Genomic DNA, 22,007 nt, shown 5'->3' on the forward strand with positions numbered 1-22,007 from the left:
AAATAACTTGTCCACAGTACAAAGTAAACAAGTGAGCTGAAATTTGAACCCAGGTCTTCTGGACTGCAAGTCCAACATTTTCCACAATAATCAGGGCTTCTTAAACTTTTGCCACTCTTGACCCCTTCAGTGCTTTCCCCCCCTCCCCCACCGCCTCTAGGGATTTAAACCCAGGTCTTCTGGACTCCACCAACATTATCATAACAGACTGTCTCTAGGGAAAACTCCTTAAGACACAGCACCATTTGTAGGTCCTGGGACTCCCCAATTCCAGAAGTCCTTTCTTAAAGCAGGCTTTTTCACTTCACCCCCCAGAGCTGTCTCCACTGGGCTCCCAGTCAGAGCATCTGAATTTGTGTCCATGAAGATATTTACACGCGCCACACACATATGGAGGTACAGATTTGTGGTCTGATGAGATGCTATGTTCATACATGCAGTGATGCCTAGGCACCAGTTTGTCCTTTGTTGCTGAAAAGGTCATGGGAATCATTGTTGGTCATCACGTGAAAAATGAGCCCATAGGTGTGACTATTGGCAGCTACATGCCAACCTCCTGGCTCCAGTATATACACAGACAGGTAGAGACCTGGCAGACTTAATTCCATTTAACTCCCCACAGTCCACTTTAACATGGATTTGCCTGACACAGAATCAGAGCCTTGGAAATGGTCCATCAAGGACCAGGGACCAAGGAATCCAAACTCCTTATTTTACAGATGAAGAATCTTCAGCAGTGGCAGGAGAAATGCACTTGTCCAAGGTCACTGAGCATGTTTTAGAATCAGATCCAGACTAGAAGCCAGGCCTCCGGACTTTCGTCACAGACCTACTTGGATCACACACCCCATCTACACACAAACACATCTCCCATGCACAGAGATACAACACAGGTCCCTCTCCCTACACACAGACACACCCCTTCCATGCACACGTCTCCCTCCCAAATTCACTCAGAGCCAGGCATACACCCTTTTCATGTACACACATACAAACCCACGCCCGGGTCTCATCGGTGTCCACACCCGCCTCCCCGCACAGACACATCCACACTCTGGAACAACGCAAGCCCCAACACACCCCAATTTCCATCCCCACCTGCCTGCCTGCCGTGCACCCACCCACTAACAGGCGGCCGGGCGCAGACCCAGCGGACAGACAGGCCTTCTTTGTGTGCGGAGTTCAGGTGCGCCCAGGAGCTGCACAATGGAGGCCTGTCTGTCAGTCTGTCTGAGGCTTAACCGCCGCGGGCTGGGGGTGGGGGCAGCAAGGCGGTGCCTCCGGGGGTGTCCGGAACCAGAAAGAACCAGCCCTCATCCACACCCCCTCTCCCCGCCGCCGCTACGCTGCACCCCAAGACAAGGGGAGACCCAGAGGATTCCCCCCTGGACACGCCCCCCCATCAGACACCGACTGGGGCATTCCGGGGAGCCTCTGCGCCCCGCACCGCTCCCTGAGCTCGGCACCTACATCCCGGTGGCCTGGGTCTCCCCCGGGCTCGGCCGCCTGGGTCCGGGAGAGGGCGCGGACGGGGGGCGGGGCGTACCTGAGGCCCGGCCCCCGGGGCGGAGCGGAGAGGGGGAGGGCTGGGGGGGCCGCCGCTGCACCTGGAGCCCGGAGCCCGGCAGCTGCGGCGGTGCTGGCAGCGGCGGCTCGGCCCGGTGCTAGCCCAGCCGAGGGGAGCCGAGGCCGGGCCGGCGTGGCCGGGCCGGAGCCCACAGCGCATCCCCGGCGCCGTCATGGTGGAGGCGGCGCCCGCCGGCCCCGGGCCGCTGCGGAAAACCTTCCTGGTGCCCGAGATCAAGCCCCTGGATCAGTACGACTTCCCGCGGGCCAAGACGGCCGCCAGCCTGGCCTGGGTGCTGCGGGCCGCCTTCGGGGGCGCAGGTAGCGCGGGGGCCGGGGCCGGGGCCGGGGCGCGGCAGGTGCGGGGGGCGGGGCAAGGCCGGGGCCCCCGGGGAACAATGGCCGGCTGGGGAGGGGGATGCGGGCCGCCGCCGGCTCCCGGCCGCCGCCCGCTTTGTGCGCTCCGGCCGCCGCCTCGGCTCGGGGGGAGGGGCAGGGGACCCCCGGGTTCCCGGGGGCTCGGGGCCTCCTCCTCCGCCTCCTCGCCCTCCTCCTCTCCCTTCCCTGTCCCCGGCCGGCCGCGTCCCCTCCCCCTGCTCCCTCTCTATCAGCTTGGACTTTGCCTCCCCCGCCTGCGGCTAGCGCTGGGGCCCGGGAGGGGTTGGGGTGGAAGCAACCGGCCGTCCACCCTCCCGGGATCCAGGTGTTCGAGCCCCTGCCTCCTTCCCCAGGGCCCATATGTCTTAGAATCCGGCCACTCCACTTGGCATCTCGGGGTCCGAGTACCCCTTCCCACGCCACCCCAGCCAACCCCACCCTTCCCTCAGCCGTTGTACCCAGGCCCTAGCCTTGGGAGAGTGAGGCCAAGATTCTGGGCTTGTTGCCTTCTGGGTCTGTGCCGTCTTGTCCCCCGTTTATTTAAATCTGATGTGGGGCTTACTGGCCCCTAGTGTGGGAATGTCCCCAACCAGGTGGCCTAGCTGGACTTGGCACCCTATGGGCTCCCTTAATTCGCCAGGGGCCTAGCCTTCCGTCTCAACCTGCTGACCCACATGGGACCTAGACCCTTACTCATTCGCTCAGCTGCCCCCAGACTCCCCGAAGGCAGGCCTGGTTTCCTTAGCTGAAGCCTTAACTCCTCCCCGGCCTCCGCTGCCCCTGGGAATACCCTCCCCTCCGAGGGTGGAGCTGGGAGCCCAATATCTTCACCTCCTCATGGCCGCCTGGGAGGGGAGGTGACCAGGGTTAATTAAACCTAGGCCTTTAAGAGCTCCACGGATGGGAGAGAGCCCGGGTTCAGGGCAGGCATCATCCTTCCCATCAAAGCCAAGGGATATTCCTTCCCCAAGGAGCTGCCCCAGCCCAGACCAACCTGTTCTGTGGGTGTTTGGGAGAGGGATAGACACAGCCCGGATGGATGGGAGGGAATCTCAGCCCTTGTGTCTTCTCTCATCTTTCGCCCTCAACAGCTTCTGTTTACCCATAAATCCCTTTGCCCCTTGCCTGCCCAGGCTCTTCTCAAAGGAAGAGGCAGCACCTTACAGAGACCCCAGAGTCTCAGCTCCTAGGTTAGGCTCTTTCCTGGTTATCTGACCTCTAGCCAGTTTCGTTCTGCTCAAAGGAGTGAAGAGAGTTTCTAATCTGAGGACACAACTAACATGGAATGGAAACAGCCAGGAAATGACAGGGGACCTGGAGGCTCGTCCAGCCCGTGTCACTAATTTGCTGTGTGACCTTGGTCTGGTCCCCATCTCTCTCTGTACCTCAGTCTGTCTTGTAAAAATGATGGGGTTAGTCCCTAGGATATCTGGGTTCCCTTTCCTCTCTAACAGTCTGTGCTTCTGTGGGAGTTCTCCTTGGTTGTGGAGTAGCTACAGTGGGGTGGGAGTCGAGACCTGGATTCTAGTTCACATTGTTCTCCAGATCAAATGAAAGAAAGCACAGAATGCATTTGGTGTTTGTAAGTTTGCTCTATCTAGAGAGACTTGTGGGCAGGGGCCAGAGATGGGCAGGCAAGGAAACTTGGGTTCTGTTGATCCTTGGAAACAGAGACAGCCTGACCGAAGTCCATGCTATGCTGACTAAACCCTGGGGGCTGCTGAGAAGGGAGAAACGTTGAGTTTCAACCCTCCCTCTAACACTATGTGACCATGGTCAAGTCACTCAGCTTTTCTGAACCTTGGTTTCCTCCTCTGTAAAAGGCACCAGGGGGGTGGGGGTGGGGTGTGTGTGTTGTTAATTATATCTCTGGTCCTTAGCTTATAGAATTGTTGTGAAGATTGAATGAGATAATGTGTGGATTCCCAGAGGCTTCTCTCCAACCAGTCTCTTTCCTCTCACTTCTCCCCCAGACATATAAGCATCACCCATCTATCTGTCCTTAGCTTCATTCACCACTTCTCTGCAAGTGCAGATCTCCACCTCCACCTGTCCTCCCTCTTCTGAGATCCCAACCCTAATCTCCAATTGCTTCCAGGCCATTCCTGCTTGGTTGTATTGTTGAAAGATCTCAATCTCAGCATAGCCGAAAGTGAGCTGTATCATCTTGACTTCATCGTTTCTGATGGTGGCAATGACATTTACCTAGTCATCCATGTTCCAAACCTTAGGATTATTTTTGACTTTTCTTTTTCCCCTACCTCTCTACTTAGTTACCCAAACATGCTCCTGGGTGGGTGCCCTTACTATTAGCAATGACAGGGGGAGATATTGTCAAAGTCTTCCTGGTCTTTGTGCCTCTAGCCTCTCCCTTCTGCGATCCTTGCTCCATACAATCACCAAAGTACTTTTCCTATAAGCCCAAAGCTTCTCATGTCATCCTCTGCTCCAAAAATCCTCAGAGGCTTCTTATAGCCTTCAGAATAAAAGATGCATTTCCTTGCCTGGCATTCAAGGCTCTCCACAATCTGGCTTCAGTCAGTCTTTCTGGCTGTATTTCCTACTCTACCCCTTTGTTTTCTGGATCTCTGCCAAATTGGATGGTTGCTAGCAGTTTCTCAATCTCATCTCTCCCTCTTTTTTCTTTCTGGAATGCCTGGAATACACTCCATCTTTATCTCTGCCTCTGGAAGTCCTACACAACCTAGCTTAAGTGTCACCCTTTTCTCAAACTACTACCCTAGCCCAGCTCAAAAGGTTGTCTTTCTCCTCTAATTTTCCTAGCGCACTCTCTCTGAATTTCCTTGCTTTGTCTCTGCGTTGTTCCATCAGTTCAGTCATGTCTGATTTTGTGTGATGCCATTTGGGGTTTTCTTGCAAAGATACTGGAGTGGTTTGCCATTTCCTTCTTCATCTCACTTGACAGATGAAGGAACTGAGGCAGAGTGAAGTGCCTTGCCTAGGGTCACACAGCTAGTAAGTATCTGAGGCTGGATTTGAACTCAGGAAGATGCCTTCCTGACTCCTGGCCTGGTATATGGCTCTACTAGCTGCCTTACCCTTATCCTAAAAGGCATACCTTAGACGTTTTCAAAACCCTTTCACATTTGTGCCTCAAAACAAGCTTGGAAGACAGAAACAACAGGCATTTTTTTCCCCGTTTGATAGGAGAGGAGGCTGGAACTCAGAGAGGCTGGGTCAGACCTTGATGTATAAGATCCAGTGTTTTTTTCCAGTGCACTCCTCTTCTTCAGCAGTTTATTGTCCTGAGTAGAATGTAGACTCCTTGAGGCTAAGGACCAGAACACAAAGCCTTTTGCATTTCTAGCACCAAGCACAGAGCCTGGCGCTGAGTATAGGCTTTTCAGAAGTTTGAATTGAATTTGAATCACTCTTTTGTGTACATGAAAATGCTCTGTTAACTCAGCTCCATCAACAAATGCTTATTAAGCACCTACTGTGTGCTCAGCATACAGCCAGACACCAGGGATGTGCCAGTGAAAGCCAATTCCTGCTCTCACAGAGTTTAAATCCAGCCTCAGACCCTCAGTTACTGTGTGAACCTGGGCAAATCATTTAACCAGCATCTCAATTTCCTCATCTGTAAAATGGGGGTGATAATAACACCTACCACCTTCCTCCTGGGGTTGTTGTTGAAGCTCAAATGAGATAATATTTATAAAGCATCTTGCAAACCTTAAAGTGCTATATATAAAAGCGAGGCATTATTACAGGTGTTAAGAGACACTTGCAAATGTCTAATTTGTGGCTGAATACAATCAGTTCCTCAAGTCAACAAGCATTTTAAAAGTACCTACTATGTGTTAGGCACTGTGCTATACTAAGCTCTGGAGACACAAAGAAAGTAAAAACAGTGCCTTCCCTCAATGAGCTTCCAGTCTCATGGTGGAGACAACATGCAAATAACTGTGTATATACAAGGTATCTACAGAGTAGACTGAAAGTATCAGGGTTGGCGGGGGGAAGGCACTGGCTGGTGTAGGAAAAGCATCTTGCAAAAGGTGGGATTTAATCTGTTCTACCACAAGCTGGAGAGGCTAGGCATCAGAAGTGAGGAGAGTACTGTCAGTGAAAAGGAGAAGAGTTGGAATATGGAGCTGTTGCCCATGAGGGACGGAGAGGGGTCAAGGTTGCAAGATCTGAGGGTCCATGGAGGGGAGTAAAATATAAGAAAACTGGAACGTTAGGAAGGGCCGAGGTGGTGAAGAATGTATCCCAGAGATAATAGGGAGTCACTGGACTTTATTGGGTGGGTTAGGTTGGGGTGATGTGATCAGTTTGCGCTTTAGAGAAACCAGTTTAACATCCCAGTGAAGAATGACTAGAATGGAGAGAGGCTTGAGGTAGGTAGACCAAGCAACAGTCTATTGCAGTAGTTCAGGCTGGAGGTGATCACGGCCAGTAGCAGGGTGGTGGGAGTGTATATGAGGCGTTATGAAGGTGAAATCCATTGATTGGCCAGGGAGGGCGAGGCAGAGTGAGGAGTCATGGATGACACCAAGATTAGGAGCCTGGGGGTCTGGGAGCATGGGGGTGCCCTGGATGGGAGAAGGGCTTAGGGCGAAAGAGAATAAGTTCAACTTTAGACAACAAGAAAGTAGAATGTGTGTATGTGTGTGTGTGTGTGTGTGTGTGTGTGTGTGTGTGTTTTACCCTTTGATAGGACCTAAGCTCCTCATGGGCAGTGCCTGTTTTTTCATTTGATCTTCCATAGTAGATAATAAATGCTTACTGAATTTAATTGAGGTCAGAGGAGGGAGGCCCCCTGACTTGGGAGGAACCTGGGACAGCTACATTTGAGCTGGGCCTTGAAGGATCAGTAGGATTTCAACAGGTGGAGATGAGCAGGGCAGGGTAAGGCAGAGTCCTTGACAAGGATATTGAGGTTGAGACAGGAATACCTAAGTTCAAATCATGCCTCAGATATTTACTAGCTGTGTGACCCTAGACAAACCATTTCACTTTGTTTGGCTTTAATTTCCTCATCTGTAACATGGGGAATATAATGTCACCTACCTCCCATTGCGAGGATCAAGTAAGATAATATATGGAAAGTGCCTTATGAACCTTAATGACTGTTGTTTACGTTAGCTAGTATTAAGCAGGAAGGCACCGGGATATATTCAGGGGAGAGGGTCATCCAGTCCTGTTCATCTGGAATATAGAGTAAATCAAGTCAATAGACATTTATTAAGCACCTACTCTGAGCAGGGCACTAAAGAAGGGCAGAATACGGTCCCTCAGGGTGTCACTGTCTGATGGGGGAGACAGTATGCAAACAGCTGTGGACAGACAGACAGATTGACAGGACCGGTTGTTGATAATCTCAGAGGGAAGGTGCTAGGCTTAAGGGGATGGGGTTGGGAAAGGTTTCTTGCTGAAGGTGGGATTTTAGCTGGCACTTTGAAGGAAGCCAGGAGGTGGAGATAAAGAGGGAGTAAATCCAATGCATGGGGGACAGCCAGAGAAAATGTCCAGATCTGGGAGAACATCTTGTTAGAGGTAGAGTGAGGAAGTCCGAGTCACTGATCAAAGAGTACGTGGCCAGGGGTGGGGGAGGAGGCATGTGGTATGAGGTGTGAGAAAACTGGAAAGGTAGGAGTGGGTCAGGTTATTAAGGGCTTTAATAGCCAACTAGGGGTTTTATATTGGATCCTGGAGGTCATTTAGGGGGCCACTGGAGCTCATCGAGCATGGGGGTGACATGGTTGAACTGGGTCTTTGGTAGACATCTTAAATTCAGCATGTCCAAAACTGAATATGAATTAATTATCTCTTCTCCCCAAACTTTGCCCCTCCCTCTTCTAAAAGTCCTTATTACTGTCAGAGGCAATCGCCATCTTCTTGGTCTCAGCCCCATATTCTGTATGGATTCCAATCTGTTGCCAAATTATGTCCCTTTGACCTCTTGGCATCTCTTCCAACGTTGCTACCAGTCTGGTACAGGCCCCCATTGCCTGATGCCTGCTGGGGTCTTCCTGCCTCAACTCCCCTCCCCACTCCAGTCCTTGGAGCTACATCAGGGCTGGAACCATCCAAACTACATGTCTTTCTCAGCTGTGGATAAGGTGTCCTGCATACATACAGTCAGTGTTTGTTGTATGAATAATAATCCACATTTTTCAGGGCTTTCCAAAGCATATCCTTCACAACTGCCTTTTGTGGCTGGAGTAGTATTTCCCTCATTTCATAGATGGGGAAACTGAGGCAGACAGAGGTGAAGTAAGGGCAAGGGGTCATGTTTGAGTTCACACAGCCTAACTATGAGGAAGGTTATTTCCACCCCTGTTTTTTACAGAAGAGCATCCTGGTTCACACAGCTGGTGTCAGTCTGGTTTTGGACTCAAGTGTTCCCCATTCCAAATCCAACCCTCCCCCCACTCACTATCCATGTTGTATGAATGAGCAAATGTTGAAGCTGGGGTTCCTTTCCATAGTGACTGGGCTGCAAGAATAAATGAAGCAGCTGAACCTGTTAGGGTAAGATGATTCCAGGTTGTCAAAATGAGGCTTTGAAGAGTTTGGGTTTTGTCTTTTGCCAGGAATAACAAAAATGTTAGTGGTAGCCATAGCGGGCATGTCACAACCATCCTGGGAGGTAGGTGCTGGTGTTAATTTTTCAGATGAGGAAACTGAGGCAGACAGCAGTGAGGCGATTACCCCTCCCAATGGGTGAGATCTGAGTTCAAATCCAGACTCTGTAAGCAGCAGTCAGGGGCCAGGATGTCATCTGATTCTTACAACAGCCCTTTGAGGGAGGGAAATGAGGCCTGCGAGGGCAAGTGGTTTCCCTAAGGTGATATAGTAGAACTGTGTAGTTTTTACATATATACACACACGCACACACACTCTCTAACACACACACACACTCACACACACACACACTCTCTAAGACACACGCACACTCTCTAAGACACACGCACACACACACACACACACACACTCATGCACACACACACCCACACCCACATACCCACACCCACCAACACACATACTCTAACACATATACACTCACACACACACACACACATACATATACATACACTCACACACACCCCCTCCACACACGTCAATTCAAGGCTTTTGCTATCCCCTCCCTCTCGCCCCAGTCTCCTCTTGAGTCTAGACCTCATCCACCTCTGCCAGGGTCATTAATTATTGCAATAACCTCTTAAGCAAACTCCCTACCTTTGGTTCTCCCTGGCTCTTTGGGCTCAGTGCAGGGCCACAATCTACTTCCCCCTTCCTTGCACAGAGCAGCTTCAGTGCCCTGGCTTGGGTTTGGCCCAGATGCCAAAGGAGTGAGATCTCAAAGGCTGGGGAAACCTGTCTTTGCTCCCTGCCACATCTTCTCCTACCACACCTAGGCTCAACCTGCAGCCCTCGTCCCTCTGGTCCTCTCCTTGGGAATTCTCTCTGGATTCCTCCTCCAGGAAGTCTTCTAAGATTGACTGTGCTGCTCTCAGGACTGAGGAGCCTCTTGTGCATGGGATAGGAGAGGAGGTTTTGGGTCATGGCCATGGCCACTGATTGTGTCTCTTCCTGCAGAACATGTGCCTCCAGAGCTGTGGGAGCCTTTCTACACAGACCAGTATGCCCAAGAGCATGTGAAGCCTCCTGTGACGCGGCTGCTTCTCTCGGCAGAGCTGTACTGCCGGGCCTGGCGGCTTGCACTGCCCCGGCTGGAGGCCCCACCTGGCCCTGCTGCCCTCTTAACTATGTTAGCCCGACGGGGTCTGACCCCGACGCTGCCTGATCGGCCCGTGCGGGAGGCTGACCTGCGACATCAGCCCATCCTGATGGTGAGGCCCTGTGTTCTCCTTGTCATTCAATTTGTCCCCTGCCATCTCCTGTGAGCTGCTGGGAGGGAGCAGCAGCGGCTTCTTCCCAACGCCCCATGGGTTTCTTTTTTCTACAGGGTGCCCACTTGGCTGTGATCGATGCCCTCATGACAGCCTTTGCCTCAGAGTGGACTGCATCCCTGCCTGTCCCTGCAGCCCCAGGCAGCTGGGAACACAAGCTCCTTCTCTGGGTGGACTCGGTAGGCAGAGGAGACTGTGGGAATGGGAGCAGGGGAATTACTGGATTGCCTTGGAGAGCCTGCAGGGTGACCCCAGCCAGAACTGAGGTCTGAGAGTCGCTTGTTGATCCTCCCAGGACCAAAGTGTAGACTTTCTCCCAGGCCCCTTCTTAGCTTACTGCCCTTTTTTTGCCCCTCCCAGACTATGCGGCGACTGCAGGAGATGACAGAACGGGAGGCAGCTCAGAGGACCCCAGTGCCCCCCGCAGACACTGCTGCCCAGCCCTCGGTGAGGCCTGGCAGGTGGGGTGGGAGTGGGTGGGGCCTGGGGAACCTGTACCCCGACATCCTGGGGCCAGGCTGCCCCTCCGCCTCCTCTTTGGGGCTAGGGATGGGGCAAGGCAGGGCTGGGGTGTGACTTTCTCTGTATCTCTCTGTCTCTGTCCCCGCACTGCCGCATTCTCCTCCTCTCTGCCCCTCTCTGCGCCTCAGTGTCCCACCCGCTGGTACTGGAAGCTCGTTCCCGTAAGTGGGTGCGCCTGGCCCCCAGCTCCATTCTGCCCCTGCACCCTGACCTGTGAACAGAGGATCTGCGGCCCTGGGGAAGGTGGAAGGGGTACATGGAGTGGGGGTCAGGGTAGGGAGAACTGGAAACTCAGTCCCCAAGAAAAAAGTCAGGGTATCTCAGGTCCTCTGTTCACATTGGCCTCTGCAGCCCTGAGGGCCCCCTGGGGGAGGTGTCCTGCTGCATGATCTTGCTGCCCTGCCTGCTTCTCCTGGGCTCCCTCCATCTCCACCCCAAGGTGCCAGAGCTGGGGGGGTCAGCAGGTCTCACTGAGGCCCAGACCTTGCAAATGGCTCAGGGCTGACCAGACGACAAGCCTCTTACTTGTTTCTAAGGTCTGAGACGGGGGATGAGGGAACCCCAGAGAAGAAGGGGAGAGGCCAGAAACCCTAGATTAAGGCAGATTAAGGAATGGGGCTCTCCTCCTAGGAATGACCATAGTGATTTGCTAATGAGCCCTCGAGGATGTCCCAGGGTGTGGGGCTGGTTTGGGGGTGGGGGAGCCCTCAACAGACAGGATGAGACAGGGCCCCCTCCTTCCCTGGCCTGGAGCCTGTGTCCCGCTGTGGCCCCCGCGCTGACGCCCCCTCCTCTCCGCCCCCTCAGCACGCCGTTGCCTTCTGTTTGAAGGAGTCAGGGAGCAAACCCCCTGTGGTAACGTATCTCCAACCTCTGTCCTTCCTGCTTTTTGCTCCCCCTATCACTGCTCTTGTCCCCACCAGGCCAGGCTGGGCCAGCTTCCACCAGCTGTCCAGAGCTTGAGGGCCCCTCCTGCTCAGCGCTCGCTCCTCCTCGCTCTCGGGGTCCTTCAGTCCCCCTTTCTGCTGCATGTTGCGCCCTCTCCCCCATAGCCTCAAGGACTCACGCACCTGGCCTTCCTGCACCGGCTGCATGCTCTCCAACTCTGGTTGATCCGTGACCACTGACCTCTGACCTTTTCCTTCTGTCCCACAGATCCGGTACCGAAAGGACCGGGCCGTGGCCCGCAGGGCACCCTGTTTCCCGGTAGTGTCAGGTCTCCAGGACCTGGCCAGCGGAGCCGCCTTAGCTTCCATTATTCACTGCTATTGCCCCCAGCTGCTGAGGCTTGAGGGTAAGTGGGTGGGGCTCCGTGCCTTGGACTGAGGGTGGGGAGGGGGCTCAGGTGGATTCTCCAGACCCAGGCATCTCTGTCCCCTGGCCAACCTCAGAACTCAATCAATCAACGAGGATTTATTAAGCACCTCCTTGGGGCAGCTAGGTGATGGAGTGGATAGAGTGCTGGGCCTGGAGTCAGGAAGATCTGAGTTCAAATCTGGCTTTAGACACCATCTGTGTGACCTTGGGCAAGTCACTTAACCCTGTTTGCTTCAGTTCTGTCATCTGTAAAATGAACTGGAGAAGGAAATGGCAAACCAATCCAGTATCTTTGTCAAGAAAACCCACATGGGGTGACCAAGAATCGGGCATGACTGAAACAACTGAACAAAGCAAGTGCCTCCTGTGTGCCAGGCATAGTGCCCATAGATAAAAGGGAAAAATGAACAGTCCTGACCTCAAGGAGCTTGCATTTTATTGGGGAGACAATGTGTGTGTGTGTGTGTGTGTGTGTGTGTGTGTGTGTGTGTGTATGTGTGCATACACACACATATCTCTATAAAGAGAGAGAAACAGAGACAGAGAATGGAATGATGCCAGCTGAAGAGAAGGCACTTTGTCAGGAGCTCTCCCTCTGGGCCCCATCCCCCAAGTACCCTGCCAACCAGGTGCTTCTTCCTCTCTTCCTGCAGATGTATGCCTGAAGGACACCATGTCTGTGGCAGACAGTCTATACAACCTGCAACTGGTCCAGGACTTCTGTGCTGCTCGCTTACCAGGGGGCTGCCCCTTGGCTCTGGAGGACTTGCTCTATGTGCCCCCCCTCCTCAAGGTGACCCTGGTGTCCAGGATCCCTGAATGGCTAAACTGGGGCCAGGGGAAGAGGGATAAGGATTCCTGGGTCCCCAGGGGATCCACAGAGGGACAACAGCAACATCATGACCCCTCCCCCCTCAGCCTGTCTCTCCCTGCCTATCCCCACCCCAAGAACATCCTGAACAGGTCACTGGGGTTTAAAGGGCCTGGAGATCATGCCATATGAAGCTGATGGAACTTGGAGATATTTATCCTAGAGATTAGATGTTGGGGGGTGGGGGGGGGGTGCAGGGAGGGGAGAGAACGGGACATGAGAGCTGTCTTTGGTATCAAAAGTCTTGAAATGGACTTGGTCTTGTGATGTCTGGCCCCTGAAGGCAGAACTAGGAGGAAAGAGGAAATTATAGAGGGGTGCATTGAGACTCAGAAGGACCCTGTGTAAGAATGAGAGCCATCATTAAGGAGGTAGTGAGCTCCTGGTCACAGGAGTTTCTCACATCAAGGCTGATTGGCCACTTGCTGGGCTTGCTGTGGAGGGGTTTTTGGTTGCCCCTTCCAGTTCTTGACTTTGATGTCTCTTGGTCCCCAGACTAATGTGGCTGTGCTGCTGGCCGAGCTGTTTCTTTGCTTTGAGGTGCTGAAGCCGGACTTCGTGAGGCCTAAGGAGCTGCCAGATGGTCGAGGTGAGGCTGGAGTGGGGACTGGGGAGGGAGGGGAGCACCTCAAGCTATTGTGATGTTGCTGGGTGGCACAGTGGCTACAGCACTGGACCAGGAGTCAGGAAGACCTGAGTTTGAATCCTGTCCCAGGTACCCCTTAGCTATATGTCCCCTGGGCAATAATCACTTTGCCCCAGTTCCCCTCTATGTAAAATGGGGATAATAACAGTACCGGTTGATGGGAGGATAAAATGAACTACTTTGCCAACCTGTTAAGTACTACATAAGTGCTGGCTGCTGTTGGTGGTGGTGAGGCCAGGGAACTGAGGCATCTGAATAGGGAGGGTGAACTGTGTGGGAGCACTCTGTAGATGGAGGCCAGGGCTTAGGCTGGCACTGGTTGTCCTCTCTTCATCTTTGCCTCAGGTTCCTCTCCTGGGGTCAGTGAAGCCTCTACCCCACCGAGTGGCAATGGAGCCAGGTACAGCACCCTCCCCACACCTCCTTCCCATTGGTGGCTCCTAAGGTCCATCTGTTTCCTCCTACTTGTCCTTCCCTCTGTTCTGTTCCCTTCCCCCTCAGTTAGTGGATTCCCCTTGGAGGCTTGGGACGGAGCCCAGTGTACTGTTGCTCTGGGTTTTGGGGGGTGGGGGAGCTGGGATACAGTTCATGGGTTGATTGTGTTCCTTCCCACCTGCAGCTCCCCTGTTTTCAATTTCCGGCACCCACTTCTGTCTCCAGGGGGGCCACAGTCCCCTCTTCGTAGCTCATCAGGTGAGAAAGAGCTAAGTGAGTGTGCGAGGAGAGGGTCAACCTGCTTTCTGTTCCCCTGCCCCTCATCAGTTGTCTGTCAGTCCTAACAAAGGAGCTGGAGCTGACCTCTGATTCCTCACAGGTTCCTTGCAGTCATCACCCTCCATGACTCACATAGAGGCTTTGGGGAAGGTATGGAACCGGCAGCTCAGGTGAGGAGGAGTCCCAGTCAAGAGGCCTAGGGTGGGGTTGGGGGTGGAGTTGGCAGCTTAGGGTCCAAGGGGAGAAGCTATGGAGGAGCAGAGATCAGGTGCCTAGTTCTTTAGCCCCGTGGTCCTTTTCTCCCTAGGACCCCAATTTTCCTTCTCCATCTGTTGGTTGTCAGTGGACCACCACCTCCCTCAGCCCCATAAGGTCCCTCTGTAGTGACTGATTTCCTACAAATCTGTGCATTGACCAGACTGTGATGATAACCATTTGGTCTTAATGAATAATGGGCCTTTTGGGAAGTCTACTGGCTGTGGCAAAGACGTTTTGTCCCATGTTTGTGCATTCTTTAGCTGCCTCTGCCCCTAGCTGGGCAGACTTTCTTGAGGGTCCAATAGTATTTAATGTCCATCTCTTGGTCAGTTTCTGGTGCCTCAGTAGCTCTATCTGGAAGCTCTGGACCCAGCACTCAAAGGATAGGTATAGGCTTCAGGCCTACTGCTGAGTCCTGAGAACCTCCAAGAGCAGGGTTGGGGGAGGTCCCCTGGCCAAGGGTCAGAGCCAGTCATTGGAGAGGGAGTGACTGGGGGGCCGTGGGGTGGGCCAGGGGTTCAAGGCTGGAGTCTTAGCCCCCATCTGGCCCCCCCAGCCGCCCCCTGTCCCAGGCTGTATCCTTCAGCACTCCCTTTGGCCTGGACAGCGACGTGGACGTGGTCATGGGTGACCCAGTACTGTTACGCTCTGCCAGTTCTGATAGCCTGGGTCCCCCAAGGGTTTCAGCGTCGCAGCCTCCCCCAGAGCCAGTCCCGGAGCCTGGGGACCTCCCCACCATAGAAGAAGCCCTGCAGATCATCCATAGTGCTGAGCCCCGCCTGCTCCCGGATGGCGCCGCTGATGGCGGCTTCTATCTCCATTCCCCTGAGGGACCCTCAAAACCTACCCTGTCTTCATCCTACCCATCTGAGACCTCAAAACCTCCTGCTTACTACTCCCATCCAGAGGGGGCCCCCAAAGCCTCAAAACCACCCTTGGCTTCACCTTACCCACCTGGAGAGGCCTCTAAATCAGTCCCACCTGAGGGGCCCCCAGCCACACCTAACCAATCTGAAGTGCGCATGACAAGCTTTGCAGAGAGGAAGAAGCAGCTGGTGAAGCCAGAAGGCCGGGGTGGGGAGGAGGCTGGGGTAGGGGCCCCTCCTGAGGCTCCTCCAGAGGCCCTGAGCTCAGAGATGAGTGAGCTGGGGGCAAGGCTGGAGGAAAAACGCCGAGCTATTGAGGCTCAAAAACGGCGCATTGAGGCCATCTTTGCTAAGCACCGGCAGCGGCTGGGCAAGAGTGCCTTCCTGCAGGTGCAGAGGCGTGAGGCTGGCGCTGAGAGTGACGGAGATGGTGTCAATGGGGACAATGGCTCTAGTGCACAAGAAGCTGAAGGTGCCCCAGGCTCAGGGCCTGGTGAGAGACCTGCCGGTGAGGGCCGTGGAGAGCCTTCCGAAAGGCCCAAGATGGTGACCTTTTCCCCAGAGGTGGGGTCTGGCCGGCTTTCAGAGGAAGGCCTTGGGGACTATAACCGGGCAGTCAGTAAGCTGAGTGCAGCCCTGAGCTCTTTGCAGCGGGACATGCAGCGGCTCACGGACCAGCAGCAGCGGCTCCTGCGGGAGCCTGAGCACCCTGGGCCTGGTCCACCTGCTGCTGCCTGGATCATTCCTGGTCCTGCCGGGCCCCGGGCTCCCTCCCCAGCCCCTGCTCGTCGCGCCGTACCCCCTCGATCGCCCCAACCACCTCCACGCCGAGCTTCTGTCCCTGCTTCAACCCCTGCTCCCCGTAGCCCCAAACACGCCCGGCCTGCAGAGCTCCGGCTGGCGCCCTTGACTCGGGTACTGACTCCACCGCACGATGTGGACACTCTTCCCCACCTGCGCAAATTTTCACCATCCCAGGTACCTGTTCAGACCCGTTCCTCTATCCTCTTTGATGAGGATCAGCCTGATCCAGGCTCTGGTCCTTCAAAGCCAGAGCCTGAGCCTGGCCCCAAGCCAGGAGAGGTACCTGCTGAGCCCCTAGGAGGGGCTGCCACCCCATCTGGCCGACCAGGGCTCATCGAGATCCCACTGGGGAGCCTGGACAGTGATGGGGATGGGAGCCCCCCTGGAGGGGAAGACTCTCTGGAAGAGGCTGTGAATGGAGAGCCACGGACCGGCCTGGGTTTCTTCTATAAGGTGAGATGGAGGGGATCAGGGTATAGTGCTTGGACCAGGGTAAGAGCAGCTGGGAAGACGGATGGATGTTTTCTGTAGGATGAAGAAAAACCAGAAGACGAGATGGCACAGAAGCGGGCTAGCCTGCTAGAGCGGCAGCAGCGGCGGGCAGAGGAGGCACGGAGGCGGAAACAGTGGCTGGAGGTGGAGAAGGAGCAAAAGAAGGAGGAAGCTGCTCGGTGAGCCTTGACGAGCGTCACGTGTCGTTCTCCTGGCCCCAGCTCTGGAAAGGATCTTGCCCTGGGAACCTCGTCACCTTCTAGGGTTTGCCACTGGCCCCAGGGCTTTCCTCTTTCCCTTGTTCTCATTTCTCTGATTCCTGAGCCCCTACTTGAGGCCTCATTTTGCCTCCTGGATTCTCTCTGAGCTTGACTGGGTCCTTGGGCTCAGAAGTCTGCTGTCATTGGTCCCTCATGTTCCTTATCTGTTTTTCTGCCCTTTCCCATCTCTTGTTACTTATTTTTAGAATCTGTCTTCCCATCTTCTGGACCCCAAAAGTCCATTTTCCAGGGCTTATTCAAAAGAAAAAAAAAATTCAGTATACAGTTTCAGGAATAACATCCAGGAGCAGGGGCTAGATTTATACACTAAAGAAATCTGCCCAGTCTCAGGTGAGGTGATTCTAAACTTTCTAAGCTATTCTGTGTAGTTCAGGTTCCAATGCCTCATTTGGCTTCTCTTAATTCTAATGCTCCCTTGGGGGCAAGGAGCCCAACTGGGAACCCTCATCTCTCAATGAGGTGTAAGAGCTCTGGATTTGGAGTCTCAGGACCTGGATTCAAATCCTGGCTCTGACACTTAATAAGTAATTAATAAGTAAACTTAGCAGTCCACCCTGTCCCTTTAAACTGTGACCAGTGATTCTTCCAACAACCTTGGGGTGAAAAGGTCCACATCCAGGTAATTAAAGCAGGTCTGTGGGAGCTTGGGTGAATCACTTTACTATTCTGAACCTTCGTTTCCTCATATGGCTGAGGGCATAGGTAAAACTTCCTAACAAGGGATGCTATTCAAAAGTGTGACTGGATTCCTCTGTCTTGCTCTGAGTCTCTAAGCAGAGTCGAGATGACTGCTTTTAGGATATGTTGTTGAGATATCCTTGTTCATGGGAACAGCTAAGTGGCTCATTGCTGGTCCTAGAGTCAGAAAGACCTGAGTTCAAAACGAGCCTCAGATAACTTGATGACTGTGTGACCCTGGACAAGTCACTTGACCTTTGTCTGCCTCAGTTTCCTTACCTCTAAAATGGGGATGATTATAGCACCTCCTTTCCAGGGTGGCTGTGAGGATCAAATGAGATATTTGTAAAGTGCTTGGCGTATAGTTAGTTGCTCCTATTAGCTGTTATTATAAGCTAGATAAATGGGCCCTGAGTTCTTTCCTGCTATGGGACTGACCTGTAAGATTCTTTTCAGCTTTGATTTTATGGTCCTTTAATCATCCCTAGACCTTATCAAATCAGTTAGGGAATGGACAAGCTCAATGGTCTATTCCACATGTTCATAGCCCCCTTTTACCCAATCTTGGAAGCCCCTTAGTGGTCTGGTGGGCTTAGGGGTGCTTTGCCCACTACCCTAGCTAATTTTCAACCCACTGTTCCTCAAAGGGGACACAAATGGTACAGATTTCCTGGGTTATCCTTCCCAAATTAGAATCATTTAGTTTGACACTCATGCTGGCCACTTCCAAAGCTCACCAAAGACAAGTCTCTTCTTTCTGCTCACCTCTCATTTCCTGCTCTGGGCCTCCATGTTTTCCTTCAGGTTGGCCCAGGAGGAGAAGGCCCGAGTTGGGGTTGGGGCCAGCCTTGAAGAGGAGGGCCCAGCCCGAAGAGGGGACTTTACAAGACAAGAATATGAGAGGCGGGCACAGCTAAAGTTGATGGATGACCTGGACAAAGTACTCCGACCTCGAGGGGCAGGGGGAGGGCCTGGAAGAGGGGGTGCCCGTCGGCCCCCTCGACCTCGATCTGGCTGCTGTGATGATTCGGCTCTAGGCCGTAGTCCCCGAGGTCTCTTGGGTAAGGGGGAGCATGGAGGAACCGGTGATGGTGGTGGGGGTTGCCAAGGGGAGAAAATAAGACTGAGGATCATATTTCCTATTTCTCCCTACCAGGGTCCCGACTTAGCAAAGTTTACTCCCAGTCCACCCTGTCCCTTTCCACTGTGGCCAATGATTCTTCCAACAACCTTGGGGTAAAAAGGTCCACATCCAGGTAAATTTACACTCTTCCACCCCCACCCCCCAAAGCTACCTAATCTGCGGCTGTGTATCAGTTTGTCCGGTTGTTGGTGTCTGTGTTTGAAGTGTGACTGTATCTCAGCGGGCAGGTGTTCTGCTCACTGGTTGGGTTAGCTTAGAGCTTCCTCAAGGATACCATTCTTATGGATGATAGAGTTCAACCTTGGGCAAGCTAAACTCATGCTGGGGTTTTGTTTTTAAACCAGTTATTCTCTGTACAAGACCTATGTACCATTACAATTAGGGCAAAAATTCTAGAATGGGTTATTAAAGGGATATTTTATGAGCATTTAGAAACAGAAGCAGTGATCACTAGGAATCAGCATGGATTCATCAAGAACAAGACATACTAATGTCTCTCCCCCCGCCATCCTATGTCCCCCATTTTCTTTGACCAGAATGATAGATCAGAAAAATGTGATCTCTATATTGTACTTGGATTTTGGCAAAATATTTGATATTATTCTTGAGGACAGAATGGAAACGCTAGGCAGGATAATGGTACAGTTAACACTATTTACAACTGTTGAATTTCTGCAAAGGGTAGTGATTACTATGTTGATGGCACACAAGTGGGGAGATGTGCACATACTCTTGGCATCCCTGTTGTCTAGCACGAAGTAGGCAACTTTTAGGTTGAATTGATGACTGTACCTTTCAAGGATCATTTGGAGAAGCTAGGGGTGTTTAGCCTAGAGAAAAGAAAACTTAGTGGGGAAAGGATTATGGTCCTTAAGTAACTGTAGAGACATCAGAGGGCAGAGCTGCAAGCAAAGGGTAGAAGTTGTTGAGAGACAGATTTAGGCTTAACATAAGTAAGAACTTCCCAACTATTTTAAAAGACTTCCATTCGAAGAGGTTTTTGAGCAGAGGCTGAAAGAACACTCGTTGAGAATTTGATAGATAGGGTTTATCCATCAAGTGGTCAGTTGGACAAGGTAACCTCTAGCAGTCCTTCCAAGTCTGAGATTCTGTGAATCAAGGAGATTAGGCTCCCCAGGAGTAAGAGGCATCTGGAAGACTTCCTTCCCCATCGAAGTGACATTCCTTTCTCTTCAGGGCCCCTTCTCCATCAGGCTTGATGTCCCCCAGTCGCCTTTTGGGTAACCGAGATCGGGACTGGGAAAATGGGAGTACTGCCTCCTCACCGGCCTCCGTCCCAGAATACACAGGTAAGGGCTTGACTGGGCACTAGTTGGAAAAGGGAATGAATGGAGAGAGGATGGTGGCAAGACTGGGGGATGCACAGGGGCAGGTTAGGAACCTCTGGCTCTACATCTAGCACAGGGTGTAATGGGAAGAATCATTGGACCCCCCAGACTCAGGAGACCTGGGTTTCAATCCTGATTCACACTTCTCTGACCTCAGTTTATTCACATGTAGAATGAGGGTAAGGTACTGTCAAGTCGTTAGAGTACTTAGGTCTGTAGGTCATGTATGTTACAGTATGTTAGGTCATAGGTCTGTTTTGCTAGTATGTTACAAAGGTGAGATTGAATCACTCATGCACTTTTTCTGATTATAACTTCCTTCTCCCCCTCATGCCCCAGGCCCCAAGCTGTACAAGGAGCCCAGCGCCAAGTCCAACAAGTACATCATCCACAATGCATTGGCCCACTGTTGCCTTGCTGGCAAGGTCAATGAATCTCACAAGAACCGCATCCTGGAGGTGAGGCCAGGGCTGGGCCCCTGGTATGCCTATAGAAATCTCCATCCAGTCTGCTCTAAATTCCACTCCCCTCTTCTCGCTCAATCCATTCCTCTTCCCAAGGTTCAAATTCTCTTATCGGGCTCCAGTATCCCTAATTCCTCCCATCCCTCTCTCCCCATCCCAGGAAATTGAGAAGAGTAAAGCCAACCACTTCCTGATCCTCTTCCGAGACTCAAGCTGCCAGTTTCGGGCACTGTATACTTTCTCTGGGGAGACAGAAGAAATGTCACGCTTGGCTGGCTACGGACCCCGAACCATCACTAAGTCCATGGTTGAGGGGATCTACAAGTACAACTCAGACCGGAAACGCTTCACGCAGATCCCCGCCAAGACCATGTCCATGAGTGTGGACGCCATAACCATCCAGGGCCACTTTTGGCAGACCAAGAAGCCCAGTACCCCAAAGAAGCCCAGCACCCCTAAATAGCCCAGACATTTCCTGGCTAGCACTCTTAAGGCCTGGACTCTACCCCAGAGCCAGCCAGGGACCTTCTGTCCCCAAGGTGGCTCTCTAGAGGGATGGTGGAGGCCCTCTCCTGGGGTGAGAGAGGGTGCTTTGTATCACCCTATCCCAACCTGGGCTCTTCTTTCTTCCCTGGTCAGGAGTCTGAGGGCAGGACGGGGATCTCAACTCTTGCCCCCTCCTGAGTCCTCTCCCATCTGCATGTTTCTTCTAGCCCAGTGCCTCTTGGAGGCAATGTCTCTTTGTTCCCTATCCCCCACTCCACCCAGCCACCTCTTGCCTGGACAGATTTTAGTCCCCAGTGTGGTGGGGCTCCCAATCTCCAATCCTTTGGAAAGCCACTTTATAAATTCTGGCCTGAGCCAGAGTTGGATTCCAAAGGGGACTGGACCTGCATTTGACTTCTTTTTTTGGAGGGGGTTTTGGGGGTGGATTTCCTTATTCCCCATGCCTCCCTGGAAGCCTGGAAGGAGTCCCTTCATTTTTGTGTCGTGTCCTGCTGTGGGGAGGGGGAAGCTGGGAGCTTCAGGGACTCAGGGCTCAGCTCAACCACTCCCTGCCCCTGTCTGTTCTCCCCATCTTGAATAAAATAATTTAAAGAGATCTTCTTGACCCCTTCCTCCTCTAGGAGGGGGTGGTTGGAAGCTGAGGAAGGGAGGCAGGCTTAGGACTTCCAGATTCAGAGAGCATTGGAACCAGAATTCCTCCAGTTATGGGGAACCTCCAGTATTTCTACAGCAGCTTATTCCTAGTCCTTCCTTACATTGAGCTAGGATTTCCTTTCCTTGCTCCTCCCAGCTCTTCTGAGGCCAAAGTGAGGGACAGCCCCTCCCAAGTCAGTGGTCATCATTTCCTCTGAGGGTTTCTCATGTCATGGTCTCTGGCCAACATTCACCTCTGAATCTTCTCCACATTTACCCAGGGATGCTCACAGCTATGTTCCTGGGGGCAGTGGGCCAGCCATCTCGCGGGTTCTGGACACCACCCTCTTTTAACACAGCCTCTTCATTGGCTCTTTTTGTCTCGGGTCCCAACTCTTACTGATCTTGCAGTCCCCTAAAGCTCCCAGATCTTCCTACCAACTCCCATCAAGCCACACCTCCCCTGTCCTGTTTTTGCCATTGATTTTTTGAACCCAGAGGACTTACTCAATTTTTATCTAATTAGATCCAGTCCACTGTAGGCTATTAAGTTATTTTTAGGTCCTGTCAGCTAATGTGTTAGCTGTCTCTCTGCCCTTGAGTTGGTCTAAGCTGGGACACTTCCTGCCCACCC

General features: G+C 52.8%; 1 protein-coding gene across 4 annotated transcripts; it reads left to right on the forward strand.

The window, feature by feature from the left end:
• Positions 1–1,632: 1,632 nt before the first annotated feature.
• Positions 1,633–21,335, forward strand: CAMSAP3 (calmodulin regulated spectrin associated protein family member 3). 4 transcript variants are annotated; one of them, XM_072600862.1, is made up of 19 exons: positions 1,633–1,887; positions 9,514–9,767; positions 9,884–10,006; positions 10,188–10,274; positions 10,478–10,510; positions 11,157–11,204; positions 11,505–11,643; positions 12,320–12,459; positions 13,033–13,126; positions 13,529–13,583; positions 13,803–13,876; positions 13,998–14,067; positions 14,712–16,278; positions 16,357–16,496; positions 18,081–18,337; positions 18,433–18,532; positions 19,618–19,730; positions 20,109–20,227; positions 20,394–21,335. In XM_072600862.1, the coding sequence occupies exons 1-19, from the start codon at positions 1,740–1,742 to the stop codon at positions 20,694–20,696; spliced, it is 3,864 nt and encodes a 1,287-aa protein (XP_072456963.1). In that variant the 5' UTR covers positions 1,633–1,739; the 3' UTR covers positions 20,697–21,335. The 4 variants fall into 4 exon arrangements, with proteins under 4 accessions (XP_072456963.1, XP_072456965.1, XP_072456964.1 ...); XM_072600864.1 differs by lacking the exon at positions 11,157–11,204; XM_072600863.1 differs by lacking the exon at positions 10,478–10,510.
• The last annotated feature ends 672 nt before the right edge of the window (positions 21,336–22,007 follow it).

The sequence above is a fragment of the Notamacropus eugenii genome, chromosome 4, assembly GCF_028372415.1.
Source record: "Notamacropus eugenii isolate mMacEug1 chromosome 4, mMacEug1.pri_v2, whole genome shotgun sequence".
NCBI lineage: Eukaryota > Metazoa > Chordata > Mammalia > Diprotodontia > Macropodidae > Notamacropus > Notamacropus eugenii.

Bases quoted from the DNA above. Each gene is read 5' to 3' on its own strand.
- CAMSAP3 (XM_072600862.1), top strand. From the start codon at position 1,740: ATGGTGGAGGCGGCGCCCGCCGGCCCCGGGCCGCTGCGGAAAACCTTC. The intron at 9,768-9,883 runs GTGAGGCCCTGT...TTTTTTCTACAG, and splicing joins GACATCAGCCCATCCTGATG to GGTGCCCACTTGGCTGTGAT. The intron at 13,877-13,997 runs GTGAGAAAGAGC...GATTCCTCACAG, and splicing joins CCCTCTTCGTAGCTCATCAG to GTTCCTTGCAGTCATCACCC.